The sequence below is a fragment of the Xenopus laevis genome, chromosome 5L (genome assembly GCF_017654675.1).
Source record: "Xenopus laevis strain J_2021 chromosome 5L, Xenopus_laevis_v10.1, whole genome shotgun sequence".
In the NCBI taxonomy this organism is placed as follows: Eukaryota; Metazoa; Chordata; class Amphibia; order Anura; family Pipidae; genus Xenopus; species Xenopus laevis.
Genome location: NC_054379.1, coordinates 46,901,562 through 46,923,241, shown reverse-complemented (window position 1 = coordinate 46,923,241; position 21,680 = coordinate 46,901,562). Strand labels below are relative to the sequence as shown.

The window sequence follows — 21,680 nt, the reverse complement described above, 5'->3', positions numbered from 1 at the left end:
ATTGTTCGATGTCGAAGGATTTTACTTTGAGGTTTGAATATCGAGGGTTAATTAACCCTCGATATTCGACCAATAGTAAATGTGCCCCAAAATGTGTAGCCTTACAGAGCATTTGTTTTTAGACAGGGTCAGTGACCCCTCATTTGAAAGCTGGACTATACAAAATAAATAATGAAGACCAATTGAAAACTAACTTAGAATTGGCCATTCTATAACATACTTAAAGTTAACTTGAAGGTGAACCACCCCTTTAATGAAAAGTTCATATGTTTCTGGATTGTAGTGTCGTCTTATTCTGTTTGAAGACTAATATACATCAGATATTTGTCTGCCATAAGCTATGGCAAACTGGTGATTTGCAAGCTCTGCAAAGCTTATTGCCCGACAAATTATTTAGATATTTTCTGGCATTAATTCTTTATGTCATGCCAACTTGCATAATAGTGTGAACACAAAACAATTAAGCAGGTTACTCTGTCTTGTGATCCTTTGGACACTGTCTGATTTTGCAGTCAGCGGCGGTTTGTTTGAGTGGAATACAGCCAATTACTTGATGCACTCATGTAAAACTAATCCCAAATAAGTGCCTCATAAATAATAAACTCATATTCATACCAGAGTGTCCAGGACCATAACATGCAAGCCAAACACATGACTCTGACATGGATAATGTGATTGTAGCCAAGCGAAAAAAGAATTACACACACCAGTGTATTAGAAAAAAGAAGTGTTTATTTAGATGAGATTTGGTGCGTGAAAGAGACATGATGAAGTGATTGCTATGCTTGGCGCTTTTGATTTCTCTTAGAAGAGTTCTAGCCTCTCAGACTTTATTTCTTAGCCGGTTGCTGATTTCCTGGATTTCTCCGATAAGTTTGTCCATCGTTTTTACTTTTTCGGCTAAATCTGGCAAAACCTCTCCACTCGCCACATCGGTAAAAACTTGCTATAAAACAGCAATAACAAAGAAAGAAATAAAACAATTGGATAGGGAGAAAATCAATTTAATACATACATCTCATAAAAACTATCCTTTAGAAAACATATAAAAGAATTATGACTGTGATTCGGACTTGTAATACGACGTTCTGACTGAGGTAGCACATCTTTGGGATCATTAATACAGTTCATAAATATAAAGGAACGCTAGGGAATCAGCCTTTTAATCCTGTGTTTAGTTTAAAGAATGCATAGATGACTGGGGATGTCTGGTATTTTTATTACCATGTAACACAATTGTATTGCACGTTATTTAAATGAGGCTAAACTAGGAACAGATGTCATGATTTCATATAAACGCAGGGCTTAAAGAAAGCCGATAATACATGCGAAACAAAACTCTTGCACAAACAAAAAATGAGTTGTATTGCTGAAAAATAATACAATATAAAGTATTTTTTTGTGTCGCAGGTGAATCAGTCTCAAAAACAACTGCTTGCAGTTTTTACATATACAGGAGTTGTTGAAGGATAGATATGGAGCATCTTAACTGGTGCTACAATCTACAACTACCAGGATATTTTGGCCAGGGAGGCTAGGTCACTCATCACGACCTATCTAGAACTAGCTAAATCAGCACCAGGTTGTCTGGGGTTATTGAAGGTTAGATATGGAATGTCCTAGCTGATGTCCTTCAGAAGATACTACATACAACCAGGATCTTCATTCAGTGTGAGTTTCTGGACTGATGTCCTTCAGAAACTAATCTATAACTACCTAGATGTTTTGGCTGGGGGACTAGGTCACTCAGCATGACTTTTATCTAGAACTAGCTACATCAACACCAGGTTGTCAGTTTAGATTATCTTCTGAAGGACATCAGTTAGGACATTCCATATCCAACCTTCAATAACTACTACCAGGATCTTCATTCAGTGTGAGTGTCTTGACTGATGTCCTTCAGAAACTTATCTGATGTCCTTCAGAAGATACTCCATACAACCAGGATCTTCATTCAGTGTGAGTTTCTGGACTGATGTCCTTCAGAAACATATCTATAACTACCAAGATATTTTTGCTGGGAGAAAAGGTAACTCAGCATGACTTTTTATCTAGAACAAACTACATCAACACCAGGTTGCCAGGACAACCGGCATACTGCATTCTGAAATTCTTTCTCATGGGAAAACATGAAACAGACCTGACATAGTTGTTTTGGACACAATGTCTGCAGTGATAGTGCACCACGATATACCAAAAGTATGTAGACTGCTCTTCACCAGATAATTTCCAACTTCACCCCGATTAATTATAGTTATTAAAATGACTTGAACTGTAGGAGAATACAACATAAAGTACATTTCGTTTCATAGGTGGTCTAGTCTCAAGAAACAATTGCTTGGAGTTATTAGATTAGATATAGAGTGTCCTGACCAATGTCCTTTAAATGATAATCTAAACTAACATGATCCTTATTCAGCATAAGTGTCTTGACTGATGTCCTTCAGAAGATAATCTGTAACTACTAAGATCTTCTGGCAAAGGTGACTAGGACACTCAATTTGATTGTCATAATGGATGACTTTTAGAAGTTAATCTAAAGCTACCAGGATATTTTGGCTAGGAAGACTAGGACACATGATTTTTTTTTATCTTGAACTAGCTACGTCAACATCAGGTTGTCAGGCATACTGCAGATTCAAACTCTAGTTGATTTAAAAACTGTTCCTAGGCCTCACAATGTTTTTGGGGGAACACTTTCTACACTGCTCCATGGTACACCACAAGTAGTCAGACTGCTCTTCACCATATAATTTCCAACTTCACCTCCATTTAATATAGCAACTAAAGCAATGGTGGAAATTTAAAGAATCACTAGTAATTAAATAATAAGTCATCGTATTGGGGGGAAACACAATCATCATTTAAGGAAGAGGAAATCCATCAGATACTTTATTTTAGTTCATGAGTAAATCATGCAGGAAGGAATGTCTGGATTTTCAGCTTGACTGTTAGGGATGTTTTCCTTTTTGGCTTCCTATTTTCCATCAGAAAGACAAGGACTGACCTTGATATGATCTGACTTACGTAGCTATGAGCACTGTTATGGCTTTGCACATGATATATATGCTTTTTATAAGCACTACTTCTAAGAAATGTTTGTATATTTAATTTCATTACTTTAAGTGGCTTCACCCTTTTAGTTAATGTGTTGTTTGTTCCGTTGCCTATTTAGATTTTGAGTCCCCCTCAAACAGATTTTTTCCTCTATTGTTTATATTAGAGGTTGTTCAGATTTCATTTATTAAATAGTTTATAGGTACAATGCATCTATTTACATTGCCTCAACTAAGTTTCCTTTCCTTCAAGGGAAATAAGGGCATATTTACGAATTATACAACAATATTCATGCATGTAAATAAAATGTTGTATTTAGGACAAACACATTTAGTAAACAAGCTACTGTCTTTCATTTATGTGCTTTTCATTTATTGAGGTTAACCGCTGCATTTTAATAATAAAAAATGTGGCATTTAACAGTTTAACATAGTGGTTAAAAAGAACATGTTTTCTAGCGCATGCTGCTGAAAATTAATTACATTCTATTAAAAGAAATCCTTAATAAAGTGTGTACAACTAATAAAAAGGGATATTGCCACCAGGTACAATGTGTTTAGATTTACCTGAAAAAAATGTGTAATATAGTGTAAAATAGGGTTGTTATGGAAACTTTATTAATGTAAAAGTTCAGAGAAGTGGCAGGGAAGGTTCCAGGAATATTAGTGGTCCTATTATGTTTGATGGCCTACTTCAGTCTTCTGCATTCAGGGAAACTTAGCTGTTCCTCTTTTAACTAGCTTGCTTGATATGATGCCTATGATTAAGGGAATGCTTTCCCGAAACGCGTAAGGTGATATCGTTACCTATGATACATTAAACCTCTTTATATTTATCCGGAGTGCCATCTGAACTCTTTCTTTGGTGCTTGATATTATAGGCAGTTTCAGTGGCTTTGATTTATTTATAAATACACAGTTGAATAAACAAGTATAAACAAGAATATATGATGGGCAGAAAGGCAATTTTATCTACTAGGTCATTATTATAGACCCATCTCAAAACATCAAGTGCTGCTTTAAAACAAAAGTTAGGTTTTGGTGCAGTCAGTTTTATTTCTATTTAAAATTTTCAACTGTATAAATTAAAAACAGTAAAAGAAGAAATATCTCAATATCAGACTTTGTGCATGGATATACCAAGCCCCTGCTTTCCATTTTGCAATTCAGAAACATAACATAATTTGGTCAGCAGGATGGAATTTCCTGTTTTTTTCTTATTCATTAAGACAAGCGGGTAGCATATAGACTGATGCCTGGCAATAAAAATTAAGATCATAGGCCAACATCCTTTTAAGAGACGCCACTTCATTGTTAACCCGTCTGCCATATCCTATTTACATAGAAGTACACATGATGCATTCTGATTATCTTTTGGCTGAAATGCTAACATCTAGTCATTACAGACACTAAACGCTTTGTTTAGACAATTTACTACACAAACATAACAGCATTTTCATAACCAAAACTACTCATTCAAAATTAACTTATCTGCTAAATTAAGTTCATGCATTTCTGCAGTAACGTAACTATGGAGTGTTGGGCCTGGTTACAGACTATGTAGCCGGGCCCCCATCCCCCTCTGGAAGCATTTTTTTAACGTCCTGGTACAATTGCACTGAGGGTTGGACTGGGCTGACGGCACACGGGGAAAATACCCGGTGGGCCCCTGGCTTCAGTAGGCCCGCCAGCCCAGATCTGCACCCAGGTTTTCTTCCTGCTTTGACCACTCAGCAGTGCAAGTGAGTGCGCTGACGCACATGCTCATACGCGTGGCGGGGGGGGGGGGTTGCTGGACAGGAGGCCCTAAGGCAGCAGTCCGGAGGAAGGCCCTGAGGCAGCAGTCCGGAGGGGGGCCCTGAGGCAGAAGTCCTAGCCCCCCCAGTCCAACCCTGATTGCACCTCCTGCTCCCCTGGTAGTTCCGCCACTGCATTTCAGACATGCCAATAAGCCTCTACCCAGGTATAGTTCCACTTTTTATTGGGTGTATTATTCAGACATGATGCATTGCTCCTTTAAAGAGATTTGAACTTGTAGAAAAATGCCTACAGGTATTTCTTTACCCAAGAAGCTAGGAAAACTCACCACTTTCTTAACAATATGACAGCCTAAAATATGAAATAAGTGTAAACTGCATTTGTGCATATGATGTACTCAGATGCTGCAATGGATGCAGCTTTAAAGAGAAGCAAAGGCATCATACACCTAACATTTGGCACCCCCAAATGACGTACCTGAAACCCCAGGCTGGTACGGCTATCAGCAGAAAACTGCATCGGCCAGGGATTATTCCAGTGAGCACCACGGAGCGATCCTCTTCCATTTTCCTCTTCCCTTCGCGTGGCTGCGCATGCGTAGTAGAATGAAAAGCTGAACTTTGACTAAAAAGTCGGCTATTTCGCATGCGTTTACCCCAGGAAATTTGAAGAGAGAAGATGCAGAAGAGGATCGCTCCGTGGTGTTCACTGGTATAACCCCGGGCAGCTGATAGGAGCACCAGCCCGGGGTTTCATGTAAGTTAATACAATCACATGGGGGTGCCTTTCCTTCTCCTTTAAAGGGGTGGTTCATCTTTAAGCTAACTTTTAGTATGTTATAGAAAAGCCAATTCTAAGCAACTTTTTAACTGGTCTTCATTATTTATTTGTTATAGTTTTTTTTAAATTATTTGCCTTTTACTTCTGACTCTTTCCAGCTTCAAAAACCACAAATAAAAAATGAAAACCAAATGTAACTCAAATGTGAACAACCCCTGGTTAGTTGTTATTTAGAAAAATAAAAATAGGCACTGCAGCTCAGGGCCGGAACTAGGGGTAGGCAGAAGAGGCAGCTGCCTAGTAACGATTGAGGGCGCTGGGCAGCTACCTCTTCTGCCTACCCCTAGACCTGGCTGCGCTCCTCTAACAGCACTTATGCGTGCCATTGTTGCCATGCATGCGCACACCAGCCTCGTGCATGTGTGCTCCAGCGTCAGCACACATCTGTCTGCGCTAGCATCTGTAAACGAGCTACAGGGGAAGGAGGGGGCGAGCTGGCCAGCTGGGTTGCCTAGGGTGCCCAGCCAGCCTGGCCCGCCTCTGCTGCAGCTCTTTAATAAAATGAAGAGTTAGAATTTGCTTTACTGTTTGAGAAATTCTATATAAAAAGAGAAGCAAACTATTATTTATAACATTAGTATAACAATAGCAATCGGGACACATACCGGTAATACATTTTCAGATGCAATTTAATGTTTAATAGGGCTCAGCAAGATAATGATAGTCTGATATCATGTCCCACCACTAACCTTTGCTTTGGAGGACAGGCTACGTAGGTTTAGACGAGCCGAGGAAAGGATCTGCACAGCTTCCTGTGGGTTGGTCTTTCTTTCACTGCACTTCATTGCCACTGAAACATTAGTGAAAAATATGGCAGATTTATTCAATAAACGGTATTTGCAAAAAAACAAAACACATCATATAGTTCAGTTTAAATTATCTAGTCACTTCCCGTGACATCTTGGGTTATCATATATGCCGCATTGCAACAAGAGGGAACTGGAGGTGGGAAGAATTAAGAGGGGGAAGGAGGAGAAAAAAGGAGGAAGGCAGGAAAGAGAAAGGGGAGTATAGACACGTTTGTTCAGGTTTAATTGTATTTCAACTGAAGGACTCGATACCTATCACGTTCTATATCCTGTACCTTAGGTAGCAGTATTGGTCCTGGACTTTCCAGGTGCTGGGCCACGTGTACTACTCCAGCTCCCCTTCATAGCTCCTGTCTAGGAGTTTGTCTCTGATTCCATCACCCTGATCCAGTTCACCTTAGTTACCAGTGCTTGCCGACTTGGAAATTGTGGTCGCTTTCAATTTGCTGCTAATAGCGAAATTGCTGATGTTGGGATTTGTGTGGCTAGCTTGCTGGATTGCTGGCTTGGAACATATGGCCATGATTTTCATACCTAAGAGGAATGTATGAGGGGCTGACTTTTTGGTGCAGTGGAGAACCTCGGAGTCGCTACTGTCTTCCAAAACTCTTGGGCTATTCTGCAAGTCCACCAAGTATGTAGGAAGGATCCTTGTTCCCACACCCTCTAAAACAGGTGGAGTGTGCTAATGCGTGTTGGGGTATAGTACCATGGAAATATGATTTTGTATGCTCTCTCGCTAGAGACTGTTCTTTTGGCCATATCCCACATGTATGACCAGGACTTTTCGGGAATGTCAGTGTTGTCTGATGCAAGACATTTATACAATAACCAGATTGTGTAGGGTAGGAGCGGTTGTAGCAGATGGTTTTGAAATAAGTCAGCAAACTGGTTCTTTGAGCTTTAATCTTAGATTCTACATATGGTCTAATTTGCAGGTATTGAAAAAAATGTGAATGTGGGATATCAGGTTTCTCCTGGCATTGTTGGAATGATATTGCAGTCTGGTCTGGGTGAAAGGCTGTAAGAGTGAGCATATTTACTTCTATGCAGGGTTTAAAGTCTGTTGGGTTGCAGCCTGTGAGAAATCTTCAATGTAGAAAATGGTTCTGTATCTGGTGTTAGTTAGGGGTGCTTCATTTCATCTTCATAGCTATTGAGTATCACAGGTCTAGTGCTTGCTGTAATGGCGGGTAGGAGGCCTATTGAGGTGTCCCTGGATGCCTTGGGTACCAAAAATAAATGGCCTAATTGTATTGGAGCTGTGAAGTGATTCTCAATTTCTTTCCATGGCTCACCCATTGGGGCATGTATGTGGATCATGGCCTCTAATCTGCTAGCTAGATAGTACCTGTATGTGTATGGGACTCCCAGTCCTCCCAGCACCTTGGTTTTAGCAATGATTGCCGCTTTCATTCTAGAGGGGTGATTCATCTTTAAGTCAACTTTTAGTATGTTATAGAATGGCCAATTCTAGGCATCTTTTAAATTTTATGTTAATAGGTATGTGTAATTGGTGAATGTATCCTTTAAGCAATACTCACTTTAAAATGTGTCTGTTTTAGTAACAATGACACTTGAATCTACAACATATATTATATACAGAGACCAGCAACTCGCTCAGGGTCTAGATATGCTGATGTATGCTGATTTAGATGATGCTGATTTCCAGGGTGTTCAAAGTTCTGTTTAAAAGTTCTACACATCACAACAAAAGGAAAAAATATACCTTGGCATACCTATGAAAACATAATTATGCCTCTTTATAGGTCCCTGGTAAGGCCTCATCTGGAGTATGCTGTGCAGTTTTGGACTCCAGTCCTTAAGAGGGATATAAATGAGCTGGAGAGAGTGCAGAGACGTGCAACTAAATTGGTTAGAGGGAGGGAAGACTTAAATTATGAGGGTAGACTGTCAAGGTTGGGGTTGTTTTCTCTGGAAAAAAGGCGCTTGCGAGGGGACATGATTACACTTTACAAGTACATTAGAGAACATTATAGACAAATAGCAGTAAAGTGGATCACCGTACCAGAGGCCACCCCTTTACACTAGAAGAAAAGAACTTTCATTTGAAGCAACGTAGGTGGTTCTTCACAGTGAGGATAGTGAGGTTGTGGAATGCACTGCCGGGTTTTGTTGTAATGGCTGATTCTGTTAATGGTTTTAAGAGTGGCTTGGATGATTTCTTTATTTTTACCTTTCTGTGCTCTGCAGTTGACAACACAGCCCAGAGGGGGTTGGGGTGGGTGGTTTATTAAAGATAAATGCTCTTAAAGACCAAGCAAACCACAGTACATTTCTGTAATAGCCTCAGTTTGTAAGTGCAAGTTGTATGTAAGTAGGATGTTTGTAACTTGGGGACTGCCTATACATGCATACTCTCCCAATAACACAGAGGATTTTAGATTGATCCACTTTATATATTGTAGCATGGATAGATGGAAAGTATATTCCTCCCAGAATCCTCTATGAAGCAGTACAGAGGGATGTGAAAATGAGGCTCTGAGTAGCAGGGAGATGATTAGCCTCACCTGGAGTAAAAAGGTGGGGGCTCAATTAAGGCTGTTCTCTGCCCTGGCTGAGAGAGAAAGGAGAGCTATTGGGGCTGTGTTACAAGTTTTCAGTGTAACTGCATGTGACCTGTGTTGTTGAGCATAAGGACTGTATTGCTGGACACAAGTTTTGTCAAGGAGACAAATTCTCCGGTAGCAAGGACTGGCTACCAGATACTTCCCTAAAGTGCTTGGGAGTGAGTAGCTTCCAGAAGGAAAGCACAGGGAATCTCCAAAGGACTGTGAGTTAACAGTTTATTTTGTTTGCTGGACTTATATTGCCCAAGTGGGGCTGTGGATCCTTTGGGAAAAGGACAATTTTTTCTTTACCAGCACCGCTGGAACTATTTTGTTTTCTGCCTCCTAAAAGATTATGAACTTTTATGTTGGTGTGTAAACTGGTGTGTGGAATAAAAATCACATACAAAGATCAGCTGGAAACCTGTGTACTGTCTACTATCTGTGTGAAAGGAGTTGCTGCTGCTACTACCTAAAGAGTGATTCCCCACAATATCTTTTTTCAAAGAGGTCATCACTTAATTAAATAGTATCTACTTGAATTTCACATAAACTTAGCAGCACATATCATGCCAAACTCACCGTGTGCATGTTCAACTGCTCCTCTAATGATTTCCTTGAATGAAGAAATATCATTTTCCCATCCACTTTTCTGCGTTTCGCATTTGTGTGCTTTCATCAGGTATTGCAAGGCCTACAAAACACAGAAGAGCATTTCTAGCTCAGTGACATTTATTGGCAGAAGAATGTATTCACTGACAGCTGCTTACACATGTGCTTGCATGGTTGGCCAGAATCAGCACAACTACAATTATCAAAGTAAAAATGCCCTAGTGCATTACTTGCATGATAACCATATTTAAAGGGGAACTCTGGCTTCTAAACCCACATTTTATAAAGAGGCCCACATAACACAGAAACCCCTAATATACCCATCACAGTTGCCTGTTTCTTCAAAAAGTATGAATAAATGCCATTTTCTATGCTGAAATCCAGCTGTTTCACAGTTCTTCTCAGACTGAGATCAAGGCTTTGTCTGGGATTTTGTAGGACGTTCACTTTTTTTGTTCTAGAGCTACACATGGCTGTATTTTGGTACAGTGCTACACTAGCCCCCACCCAGCCTCCTCCACCACCAGCAGATTTAGTGAAGAAGTATCCAGTGGTGGTGGTGGTAGTTTATTTACCATATATATTATATATGGGCTGCTCCTCTAAAGCTGCCACCCTAGGCACAGGCGCTCGAATGCCTATATGGTAAATACAGGCCCGGATTTGTGGAGAGGCCACCAAGGCCTGGGCCTAGGGTGGCAGGATTATTATTATTATTATTATTAACATGTATTTATATAGCGCCAACATATTGCGTAGCACTGTGGATTTTAGGGGACAGCATGATGCCCAACCACACCATATTGGTTCAGAAACACTGGGGTTGCACAAAAGAGATGGTTTTTTAAAATTTTCTCTGTGCCAATCCCCATTGCTCTGGTACCGATGATGAAAATTTGAGCAAATACTGTAATAGGGAGGGGACAGGGGTGACGAATGACAGTGGGCCTAGGGGCACACGCTATGTAAATCTGGCCCTGGGTAAATACTTTCCTGAAACCACCCCAATCTCACTTTGGCCTTGTGTTCTGAAACACTGTCCTGCTGAAAAAATAACTTTTGTCCAGTTTTGGTTTTCTTTTAGCAGAAATTAATAGGTTCTTTTGCAGTATTTGCATGTATTTTGCATATTTTAAATAAAAAGAAAACATACTGTAGGTGAAAATGGTCACATGTTATGTCTTGACCATCCATATTGGAAGGCCTTTTAGCCTGATCGCTGTGAATTCAAACGACAGTTAAATATGACCAACCTATGTTAATCAAATGTGGGGACAAGTTCTTTTTCATTGCCCTAAGCATATACAATAGATTATATCTATGTGTAATACTGTTTAGAAATTTTAATATAAATCTATTATCTTTATAGTGTAACTTGATGTTATTCTCCTAATAGTGCCTCCAAGTTAAAATGATTTCAAAATGTCCTGCTGCATACATTCATAGCACTGAAACCATATAGTGTATTTCTCTTTGCATTTTAAACTCCAGCTGTATGGCAGATGTTACTCTCTTTTTGCCTCAACAGAGAGGGAATTATAATAGTGCTCCTGAAAAAAACAGTCTAGACTTCCAGATATGACCCACGTTTCTCAACAATTGGAGCTAATCAAAACAATTCCTTGGTGCAGGACCATATAACATTTAGAAGATGCAGGGTTTTGAGGCAGAGATATTACAGTATTAGTCAAGCCATAACCTTTAGGAGGGAATAAAGATAATTTGTGAGCAGAGGTGATGAATGAGGAAATCAATTAGCTAGGACTTTCAATAGAACAAATATTAGGGTTTAGCAGCCATATCTGCCACCAGTTTCTTATACATGTATGGAATCTATTATCCAGAATGCTCTGGATTTGGGGTTTTCTGTATAAGGAATCTTTCCATAATTTGGATTGCCATACCTTGTTTAAAAAAAACAACAACAATTTAAACATGAATTAAACCCAATAGGGTTGTTTTGCCTTCAATACGAATTAAATATATCTTAGTTGGGATCAACAACAAGGTATTGTATCATTATAACAATGAAAATGAAAACATTTTTAAAAATTTGAATTGAATAAAATGGAGCCTATAGGAGATGAATAATGGGTTTTTGGATAAAGGATCCCATACCTGTAATATATCAATATATTATTCTAATATGTGAACGGTTCAGACGGGGGTTATTTATCTCTCTAGGATTCAATATCAGGTATAGTGAAGCATTTCAGGTGTGTAATATATATATATATATATATATATATATATATATTATATATATATATATATATATATATAAATATATATAGGCAGGATGGAGCGGCACTCGACACTCCAGACCATTGAAAGATATTCTCGCCAGGTGCTAACCAATAAATCAATAGAAAGTTCAAAGAAAGCACTCACGGCATTGATCATCAGATGAATTTCAAAGTGTATTTATTCTTGCATGGTGCATCAACGCGTTTCGGCTCTCATAGAGCCGTCGTTAGGATGCCGTGAGTGCTTTCTTTGAACTTTCTATATATATATATATATATATATATATATATATATATATATATATATATATATAATCATGGGAATCTAACAGGCTGCAACAGATTATTCTGTATCAGGATTGATTCATACATGCTGACATATGAAGTTAAGGATGGTGGGACACTACTGCACAATACATTTCTAGAAGAATACCTTTTACATTCTTTGCCACTGCATGCCATTTGTGTTGAAGTGCTCCTCCCTCACTAAAAGCAAAGCCTCTCTATTGGCTCGATATCATTGTGTCAAGAAGAAAAAAAAGTGCATGGTGGGGTTGGAGGAGGGTTGCAGAGGCTCCTGATGAAGCGACCATGGTGGGCCCCAGTCCGATGCCGATTCCAGGAAATGGAATATAGACGTTTAGTAGTGCGACAACCATCTGGTGCTCTGATAATAGGGATGAACCAAATCCAGGACTTTGGTTTGGTGTTCAATCATCGCAATTGATTACATTATTAAATAGGTTGTTCACCTTTAAACTAACTTTTAGTATGATGTATAGAGTGCTATTCTGAGACAATTTGCAAAAGGTCTTTTTTTCACTTGTGGTTTTTGAGTTATTTAGCTTTTTATTCAGCAGCTCTCCAGTTTGCAATTTCAGCAATCTGGTTGCTAGGATCCAAATTACCCTAGCAACCACGCACATTTTGAATGGGATACTGGGAAGACGAATAGGAGAGGGTCTGAATAGAAAGATACGTTGAAAATAACAACAATAATAAAATTGTAGCTAACCCCTATTTAAAAGCTAAACAGAGTCAGGCAAATAATGAAAAAAAAACTATAAAAAAAATAAAGACCAGTTGAAAAGTTGCTAAGAATTGGCCATTCTATAAAAGTTAACTTGAAGGTGAACCACCCCTTCAGGCAACTTACTGATGGTCTCGCAAAGGGAGCTGCAATGTAATAAAGAAACTCCAAGGATCCCCAGATTCCTATGCAAATTTACCTTTTCATTTTCTTCATCCTTTTCACTTGTGCCGTTTCCACACAATCTGGCATATGCTTTCCATATTTCAGCATCGCTAGAATCCCGTGATGTCACTCTCCCCATCAATTCCAGCATTCTTGCCTTCAAGTTACTTGTGGACTCTCCTTTGCGGTCCTCTATTCCATCAACAACCGATCTAACCAAAATCTTCAGAACCTAATTAACAGCATGAAATTGCTCACAGCACAGTGTAACTGATGACAAGCAACCAACAAATACTAGGGGCAATGAATTATCCTGTAACCTCATCCCTAAGGTTTAAAGCTTGTTGACTATGCCCTGTGCTAACCTTATTTAATACGACAATTAACAATGCAAAATACTAAACTTGACTAATTACACTAATAAACAGATACACATGTCATATGACTAATAAAACTGTGCAGGAAACTAATCAATAAAAAGCAGTTAAACATAAGCAAACCAACATTAATCAATACCTAGCGGTGCAATTAGTTTTTAATGAACAAAAGGTCACTGATCATCCAGTTACCAATCACCTCGTTTCTGGAACATATTCCCACACACACAATTACCAGAGCATACGGCTTATTTTGCTCATTAAAAAGATATTAAAGGGATATTGCACAGTGTAAATGTGGTTGGAAATATAGGGCAGAAATGTAATGAAACCATAATTCATCCATTAGTCATTAATGAGTTATGATTTCTTGACATATAAGAATTGACTGTGTAACAAAGCTACAGAATGCTGGTTTGGTGTGTGTGTGTGTTTGTTTTGCAGGGTTAGTACATTAATTCTGGATCACCAAAGGGATTCTGTAAACTTGCAAGATCTTATAGTAATTTTAAGTAATATCGGTGAAATAATATTTAGAAGTCCTAAGTTTTTTTGGCAAAACAAGCATTTACTAACAATAACAACTTTGTTTAATTATAAAAGCTAAGGGGCACATTTATCAGAGACTGAATAGGTAATGCTAGGGATTTCTTGCAGAATTTCTATCCATTGCATAAGAGTAGGAACTGACTGAATTATACAAATTATTATAGTAATTAAATTAAACAGATAGAAAATGTTATCAGGACGATCATCAGTGTGATGGTTTTCTCTCCCACAATATACAGCCCTCTCAGCATTTGTTTCTTTTCATTCTGTCTTCATACAGGAGTTGGGAATCTAGGGTTTTGACCCGGACAGCCGGGGATTTTGAAGGGCTGCCTGGGTCAAAATTTCCTGCAAATAAGGAGAACTGGGCTAGACTCCCCATGATTGACACACCAATCAGCCAATCAATTTATCAGTCCATACGACCATAGCACACTGACCGTAAGCTTCTGTTGTGTTTCATATGTTTTATTGGCTCCTTTCAGTAGAAAAAAGGCAAAGTTTCGGGCCGCACAGGGCCCTTTATGAAGCCTTGAGCTAAACCCTAAAAATGAATAAGGCTTAAAATGCCATGTTTTATATACTGAACTTATTGCACCAGCCTAAAGTTTCAGCTTGTCAATAGCAGCAATGATCCAGGACTTCAAACTTGTCACAGGGGGTCACCATCTTGGAAAGTGTCTGTGACACTCACATGCTCAGTGGGCTCTGAGCAGCTGTTGAGAAGCTAAGATTAGGGATTGTTGCAAATTATCATGCAGAAAATGAGGTTTGTCTGTAATATAAGCTGATGCTACAGGGCTGATTTTTAAATTCTGATGCTAGTTGCCCTTGTTTCTGTGCTGCCATGTAGTAATTATTCATATTAATTACTAATCGGCCTTATACAGTGACAGTTATGTGTACTGTATATTTTGAGTCAGTCCCTAAACTCAGTAAGTGACAGCAGCACAGAGCATGTGCAGTGAATCAGCAGAAAAGAAGATGGGGAGCTACTGGGGCATTTTTGGAGATACAGATCTTTACTGCTAAAGGACTTTGGTTGCCTGGGGCTGGTACAGAAGCCCAAAACATAATGTACAACTTTTTTAGTTGAACTTTCTTTGTCCTTTAAGTCTAATACATCCTTTGGGGGGCTCATTTTGACTGGATGAAGTATTAGAGCTCACTCATTTAAAATCATCAGAAATCTTGTTTCCCTACATGCATGGTTTGTGTCAAAGTCAGTTATTTTGTTAGAATTTATTTGTACTGAATTCAATTATTTAAGTGAGCTCTAATACATCTGCTAGGAAAGGGAGCCTGCCTAAAGGTATATTGGATCTAACTGTCAATGAAAGTCTGACACCCAACTCTTGCATGAAGAAAGAAAGAAGAAAAACTGATGTCGAGAAAAGTAGTGACGATAAAATTAATTATTTTAGAAACAGTACAGAATTTTTTATTGATTATATTTAGAAAACGTCTTCTCTTTTCAGTATGCTGAAGCTTATATTAAATTGTAATTTTCACAATAGTTCCCCTTTAATATAGATATTTGATTTTATACCAATATTTTAGATATATTTGCTATATAATTAAAGAAACGGTACAGAATTTTTAATTGATCATATTTAGCAAGTTTCTTATTTCAGTATGATGCTTATTTTAAATTCTGATTTTCGCAATAGTTCCCCTTTAACCAAAGAGCCAGCCTTTTACTCTACTGCACATGTGTCTACCTGAGAAAACGATCACGCCATGGTGCTCGCTAAGTAGTACTCGAGGCTGGTGCATTGTTCTATTTACAGGAGCACCGGCCTGAGTTATCAGGTCAGTAATTACAATCACTATGGGGTGGGTAACATATTTTTTCCAAAGTGGCATAGATGGAATACTGATGTGCCTGCGCCTTTGGGTAATGTAAGACTGTAGACTATGTTTATATATTGTGGTGTAACTTGGAGGGCCTGGGCAAAAACAATTGTTTTCCAGACCCCCCCCCCCCCTTTGCAGGTCACCTGCAATGTGTGCAAAATCAGGTAGTAGTAGTTACACTACTGTATCATGTGACGTGATTATTTCTTTTATAGTCTATTAACATAATATGAAGTCAGGCTTCCTTTACATAATTACATTGTTATTTATTTACCGGTCAATTTCCTAATTTTGCTTAGGGATAAAAGCTTTGCACAGGCTGTGGAATTCAACTCCACTGGAGCAAACTTTGCATGTGAAATGAGCATATACCCACAGCCATTTGACATATCTCTTACCTCTACATCTTTGAATTTATCCCTTAAATCCATGAGTCTGTGGTAAGCTTTAACTGCTTCAGAGAACTCTCCCACATCTGTGCTGGTGAGCAGGAAGTTCTCCCAAATCTGCCAGTGCTCATAATTGCATTTAATTGCTTCCTGCAGTGTTCTGAAGGCCTTAATCCTTTTTGAAAACAGAAATGGGTTTATAGGTACAAAACACATAATATTGTTGCTTAAGACTTTTTAACGCTTAGGGCAGAGGCACACGGGAAGATTCAGGGAGATTTATTCTCCCCCCGAAAAAGCCTTCCCGCCGGCTAGAATTGAAATCGCTGGCGGGATGCCACTCGGGGTGCTTCGTTTTCCAAAGTCGCCCGAAGTTTCCTCGTCAGGCAACTTCGGAAAACGAAGTGCCCAAGTGCCATCCCACCAGCGATTTCAATTCTAACCGGCGGGAAGGCTTTTCGGGGAGATTAGTTGCCCGAAGAAGAGGCGATTATTCGCCGGGCAACAAAATCTCCCCGAATCTTTCCGTGTATCTCTGCCCTAAAAGACATCTATATCTTACATAAAACTGACATCATATCTCCAATGTATCTAATCGTTTGGGTTGTGTTACCTTCATTCGTCAAATAGTTCCAGTGATTTAATGTATAACCTCTACTACTGAACACATTACAATATTTCCTTACATAAGTTTTCCGACATAAGAAACATGACAAACATTCTTAGTACAAAATACATACATTTGTTGAACTTAGTTTCACTTTAATTTTATTTGTATATTATTTTAACGTGTGGTGGATTGAAGGATTACCTTCCTTGTGGTGTTGACCAGTAAAACAATCTGAAATTGTGAACCTTTCTCTCAGCTAGACCCTCGCAAGGTAGTGATGGAAAGGAAAGCTCAACTGTAGCTCTCTACATAAAAACTGATTTGAGAAATAATTGGGCACCAGTGGTTATTTACCAAAAAGGTAATTTATGGAATTATAAAACGGAAGTTTCTTCTTCTCAAGTTGGAAAATTTGCTGAACTTTTTTTCTCGAATGCTGGGTTATTTAATAAAAAAAAGCAGCAAAATATTCCTGTGCACATTTTAGCAGAAAACACCCCATCGATAATCAATTTTTCCATTCACTTTCAAATGAGGCTGAAAAATATTCCATGCTGTGTCTCTTGCCATCCATTAGCAAAGTCTGGGGAAGAAAACTTAATTTTTTAAAAAAAAAAACGGCCCCAGAAGTTGCATGGGAATTGTAACACGCTACTACTCTTTGGTGGAACTGATACTGTTCTTGCTAAGCTGGCCTAACTCAAAGTTCCTATAAATGTGCTATCCACTGGCTTTACCTTGTTGAAAAGGTCCTTTTTTTGTGACTTCTCTAGGGTTGCTGATCTCCTAAGGGTCCCAAGTTTAATGCTAGGGCTTTATGCTAAAGCAATGATCACCAACTAGTAGCTCGTGAGCAACATGTTGCTCTCCAACACCTTGGATGTTGCTCCCAGAGGCCTCAAAGCAAGTGCTTATTTTTTAATGCCAGGCTTGGAGGCTTTTGGTTGTATAAAAACCAGGTGCACTGCCAAACAGAGCCTCAATGTAGGTTGACAATCCACATAGGGGCTACCAAATGGCCAATCACAGCACTTATTTGTGACCCCCAAAAAAAATTTCATGCTAGTGTTGCTCCCCAACTCCTTTTACTTCTAAATGTTGCTCACGGGTTTAAAAGGTTGGGGATCCCTGTGCTAAAGGCTCCCAAGTACATCCACCCCTAGTACTAGGTAATTTTCGAAAAGGATGAGCCATGTCCTCCCTCTAATTATAATAACTAGAGACAGGAACTAGCCACTAAGGTAAAACCTACCTTCCACACTTACAGACCTAGGAATTTTTGAGCAGTAGGGGGAATTAACCCTTTAAGTCCCCAACATTACTCAGCTTCAGTGCTAAAGTTTAACTGGTTTCATTTTCATTTAGCTCCAGAAATAACAGAGAATCTAAATATTTAGTTCATTAAAACCATTGGCACAAATATATTCAGCACAAGCTCCATTCATTGTGCTCATGTTGGAAAGGGAAGTTGGAATGGCTTGAGAAATAGGTGTTGTTTATTTAAATAAGCTACACATCTGTTTCTTTTAGGGTAATGCAATGAAAGAACATGTTCCATGAGGTGGGAGTCACTGATCTCTAAACTTCACTTAAAGAAGACCAAACAACGGAAAGGTCTGGGCACCTCTGCGTTAGATGATGGACCTTGATCTTTAACATCAGTTAAAAAATCTATACCTACACAAGGAAATATTCCACTGATTTCCACTGAATGCTTCCCCCCTCCATTCCCAAACGTTTATTATCATAATATGCTAAGCACAATCTACATTCAAATCTGAACTTTTGTATATGCTATTCTGAATATATTGTATAACAGCGAAACATCGATTTTACATTTTCCTGATTTAACTTTTTCTCGGATTATATACCATTTATTTCTGGTCCCCTGAAAAACGTAAAATAAGAGTTCAATTGTTCGATATCCTTATATAGACCAAAAAATATTTTTCAGTGGTTTTTGATGTTATTTGTAGGGATGGGCGAATTTGACCCGTTTCGTTAAAAATTCGCCGGCGAAATGTTGCCGATGCCCATTAAAGTCTATGGGCATCAAAAACATTTTGTCGCGTGACAAAAATTTTTTGGCGCGCGTCTTTTTATTTTGACGTACAACACCATACAAGTCTATGGGCGTCATTTTTCCAGCGAAACAAGGCGAAAAAATTCGCCCATCCCTAGTTATTTGTAAATATATTTGCAACTGACAACAGTACTTGTTTATCCCTTTCCCTGTGAGTTAGAACAGATTGTTTCAGGAATCAGAGCCAGCAGTGCAAAGAATAAAAACAGACAGATACTGTTTTTAATGTGTATATATATATATATATATATATATATATATATATATATATATATATATATATATATATATATATATATATATATATATATATATATATATATATATATATATATATATATAGTGTGAATAAAGTACCCCCTTTTGTAAAATATAAGGATATTATAAGTTACCGAGGAGTTTCATGACCATATAAAAACACGAGGCCGAAGGCCGAGTGTTTTTATACAGGTCATGGAACTCCGAGGTAACTTCTAATATTCTCATATTTTACAACTGGGGGTACTTTATTTATTATAATACACAAATTTCAATGAGTCATGTGACAGAAATGACATCAGAACTCACCGTTTATAACTGATGACATCAGAACTCACCGTTTATAAGGATATAATTTACAGGATATTCTTGGCTTTTGTGTATTATATATATATATACAATGATAAACAACACTGCTTGTGTTTACAAACCCAAACCCTAGTTCTGGGCATTGAGACAGCCAAGAGAATGAAAACTGAAGTCTACAAAAAGAACAATAAGCACCTTTTTACTCTCTTGATATTTTTATTCTTTTTTTGGTCTTCAATTCCTAAGCATAAAACTTTTCGGCCAAGATAATTAGTCTTCATTATAAATTTATTGTTGGAAACCGTACTCATGCGTTGATATTAAAAGTTCCATTATAATATCTATGAACTGCATTGCTTTGTCTGGATAAGGCTTGATTAGAGGTCCCAAAGCATGGAAGTTGGAAAGAGCAGACTGAGTTCCTGGAATGCAGAGAAGGAACAGATGCCTGGAGCAAGCTATCAAAAAATGGCAACGTGCATGAACATTAGGGAAACCCTTCCCCTTTGACAGCTAAACAATTTCTGCTCCAGAAAATATCCACCACTTGGAATGTCATCTTGGAAAATTAATCTCAGCCATTACAAACTGTTTATCAAAATGCTGAACACAAGTTTAATGAGCACCGTGTAATTGTACCACTTCATATATGTGCTGGCATGCTCAAACGTCTGTTTTTAAGGAACACTATTTATTGTACTGCTTCAATCTCTAAAATAAGTTACGCATATGTAAAGTATTTTGTGAGATTTCAGCACATATCAAGTTAAATCTGTATTTTCATATAACTTTAGACATACAGTACTGTTCAACAGTCTTAGGCAGGCTATTTGTATATTGACAGCCTTTGTTACAAACATCCCATTTGCATAAAGTGAAGTAATACAATAAGATATTTCAATGTCCTTAAAGAAAGAAACTAATATAATGCCTCCCTATAGATGAGATAGATGTGGTGGTTTAACGTTCAGATTTTACATAGGGCATAGCAACAAGTTACAAGGTGCTCATCCTGCATCAGCAAGGTCTATCCCAAGCAGACATTTGATGTCAGAGAGAGGCTGTCCACACCATTCTGCTAAAGCACAAACAAACCAGCAAGGCTGAGGACTGGAATTGCATCGGTCAGCCAACCAAATGGACTGCAGCAGATGAAAAATAAGACATACATCAAGCCTACTTTCCTTAAAAAATGGACGATGTCCAGCACCACTCTAAGCTCAGAAGCCACTCGGACCCTGATTGACCCATCTACAGTCTGAAAAACTTTTATCTGAACTGGTCATCATGGAAGAGTTGCGACCATAGATATTCTTCCAAGGTGGAAACCAACAGCTCCTGGATTCAACACCACAGAATCATTCTGGGATTAATACAGAGACAGAAGCAAGTAAAGGTGGCCAAACACGGGCCGATAAAGCTGCTGACGAGACCGAGCTTATTGTGGGGCCCTTCGACAGGCTTCCCCGATCGATATCTGGCCGAAAGTCGGCCATATGTTGATCGGACGGGACCAAAAATCCCGTCGGATGGCGTCAGCATCTGTTCGATGATGCGGTCTCGCAATCCGACTGCCGGTTATGTCCCACGATCGGATCAGCCCGATATTGCCCACCTCAAGGTAAGCATATTGGGGAGAGATCCGCTCGTTTGGCGACATTGCCAAACGAGCGGATCTCTTTGTGTATGGCCACCTTAAGTCAGGCAAAGTGCATAGTGAAACTGTGGCAAAGTTCACCAGTAGTCCCGGAACAACCTACCACGAGTTAGCTTTAAAGGGAATATTTTCAAAAAGAATGGCTTTACAGTGCCCAAAATATTTGCACATTACTGTATGCACTCTATAGCACAGGGTGTGATGCATCACTCCCATTTTCACCACATAAGCAGTAAGTTTAGGCAAAGCTCCCTCTTAAGGCCATTAAACAAAGCCTTATTTTCAATCCTGGAAGCACGAGGATGTGCCATTATTTGATGTGGACTACAATAAGTAATGGATTATTTGAAAGTTGATGCTCATCATAAAAACCATCTTTAGCATCTTGCAACATGCTTTGTTTTTTTTTTTATAGTTTACTTATTTTAGAGTTACCGTATATACTCGTGTATAAGCCGACCCGTGTATAAGCCGAGGTACCTAATTTACCTAAGAAAACTGGAAA

The 21,680-nt window shown here is 38.6% G+C and overlaps 1 protein-coding gene across 1 annotated transcript in view; it reads right to left on the bottom strand.

Moving 5' to 3' along the window:
- Positions 1–712: 712 nt before the first annotated feature.
- The window catches only part of ttc27.L (tetratricopeptide repeat domain 27 L homeolog), a 216,572-nt gene continuing 195,604 nt past the window's right edge, over positions 713–21,680 (bottom strand). Inside the window, exons 17-21 of the mRNA XM_018263013.2 lie at positions 16,268–16,433; positions 13,121–13,318; positions 9,616–9,727; positions 6,344–6,444; positions 713–946 (exon numbers count right to left, since the gene is read on the bottom strand). Of these exons, the coding sequence (XP_018118502.1) occupies positions 824–946; positions 6,344–6,444; positions 9,616–9,727; positions 13,121–13,318; positions 16,268–16,433 (700 nt within the window). The 3' untranslated portion in view covers positions 713–823. The remainder of the gene's footprint in view (positions 947–6,343; positions 6,445–9,615; positions 9,728–13,120; positions 13,319–16,267; positions 16,434–21,680) is intronic.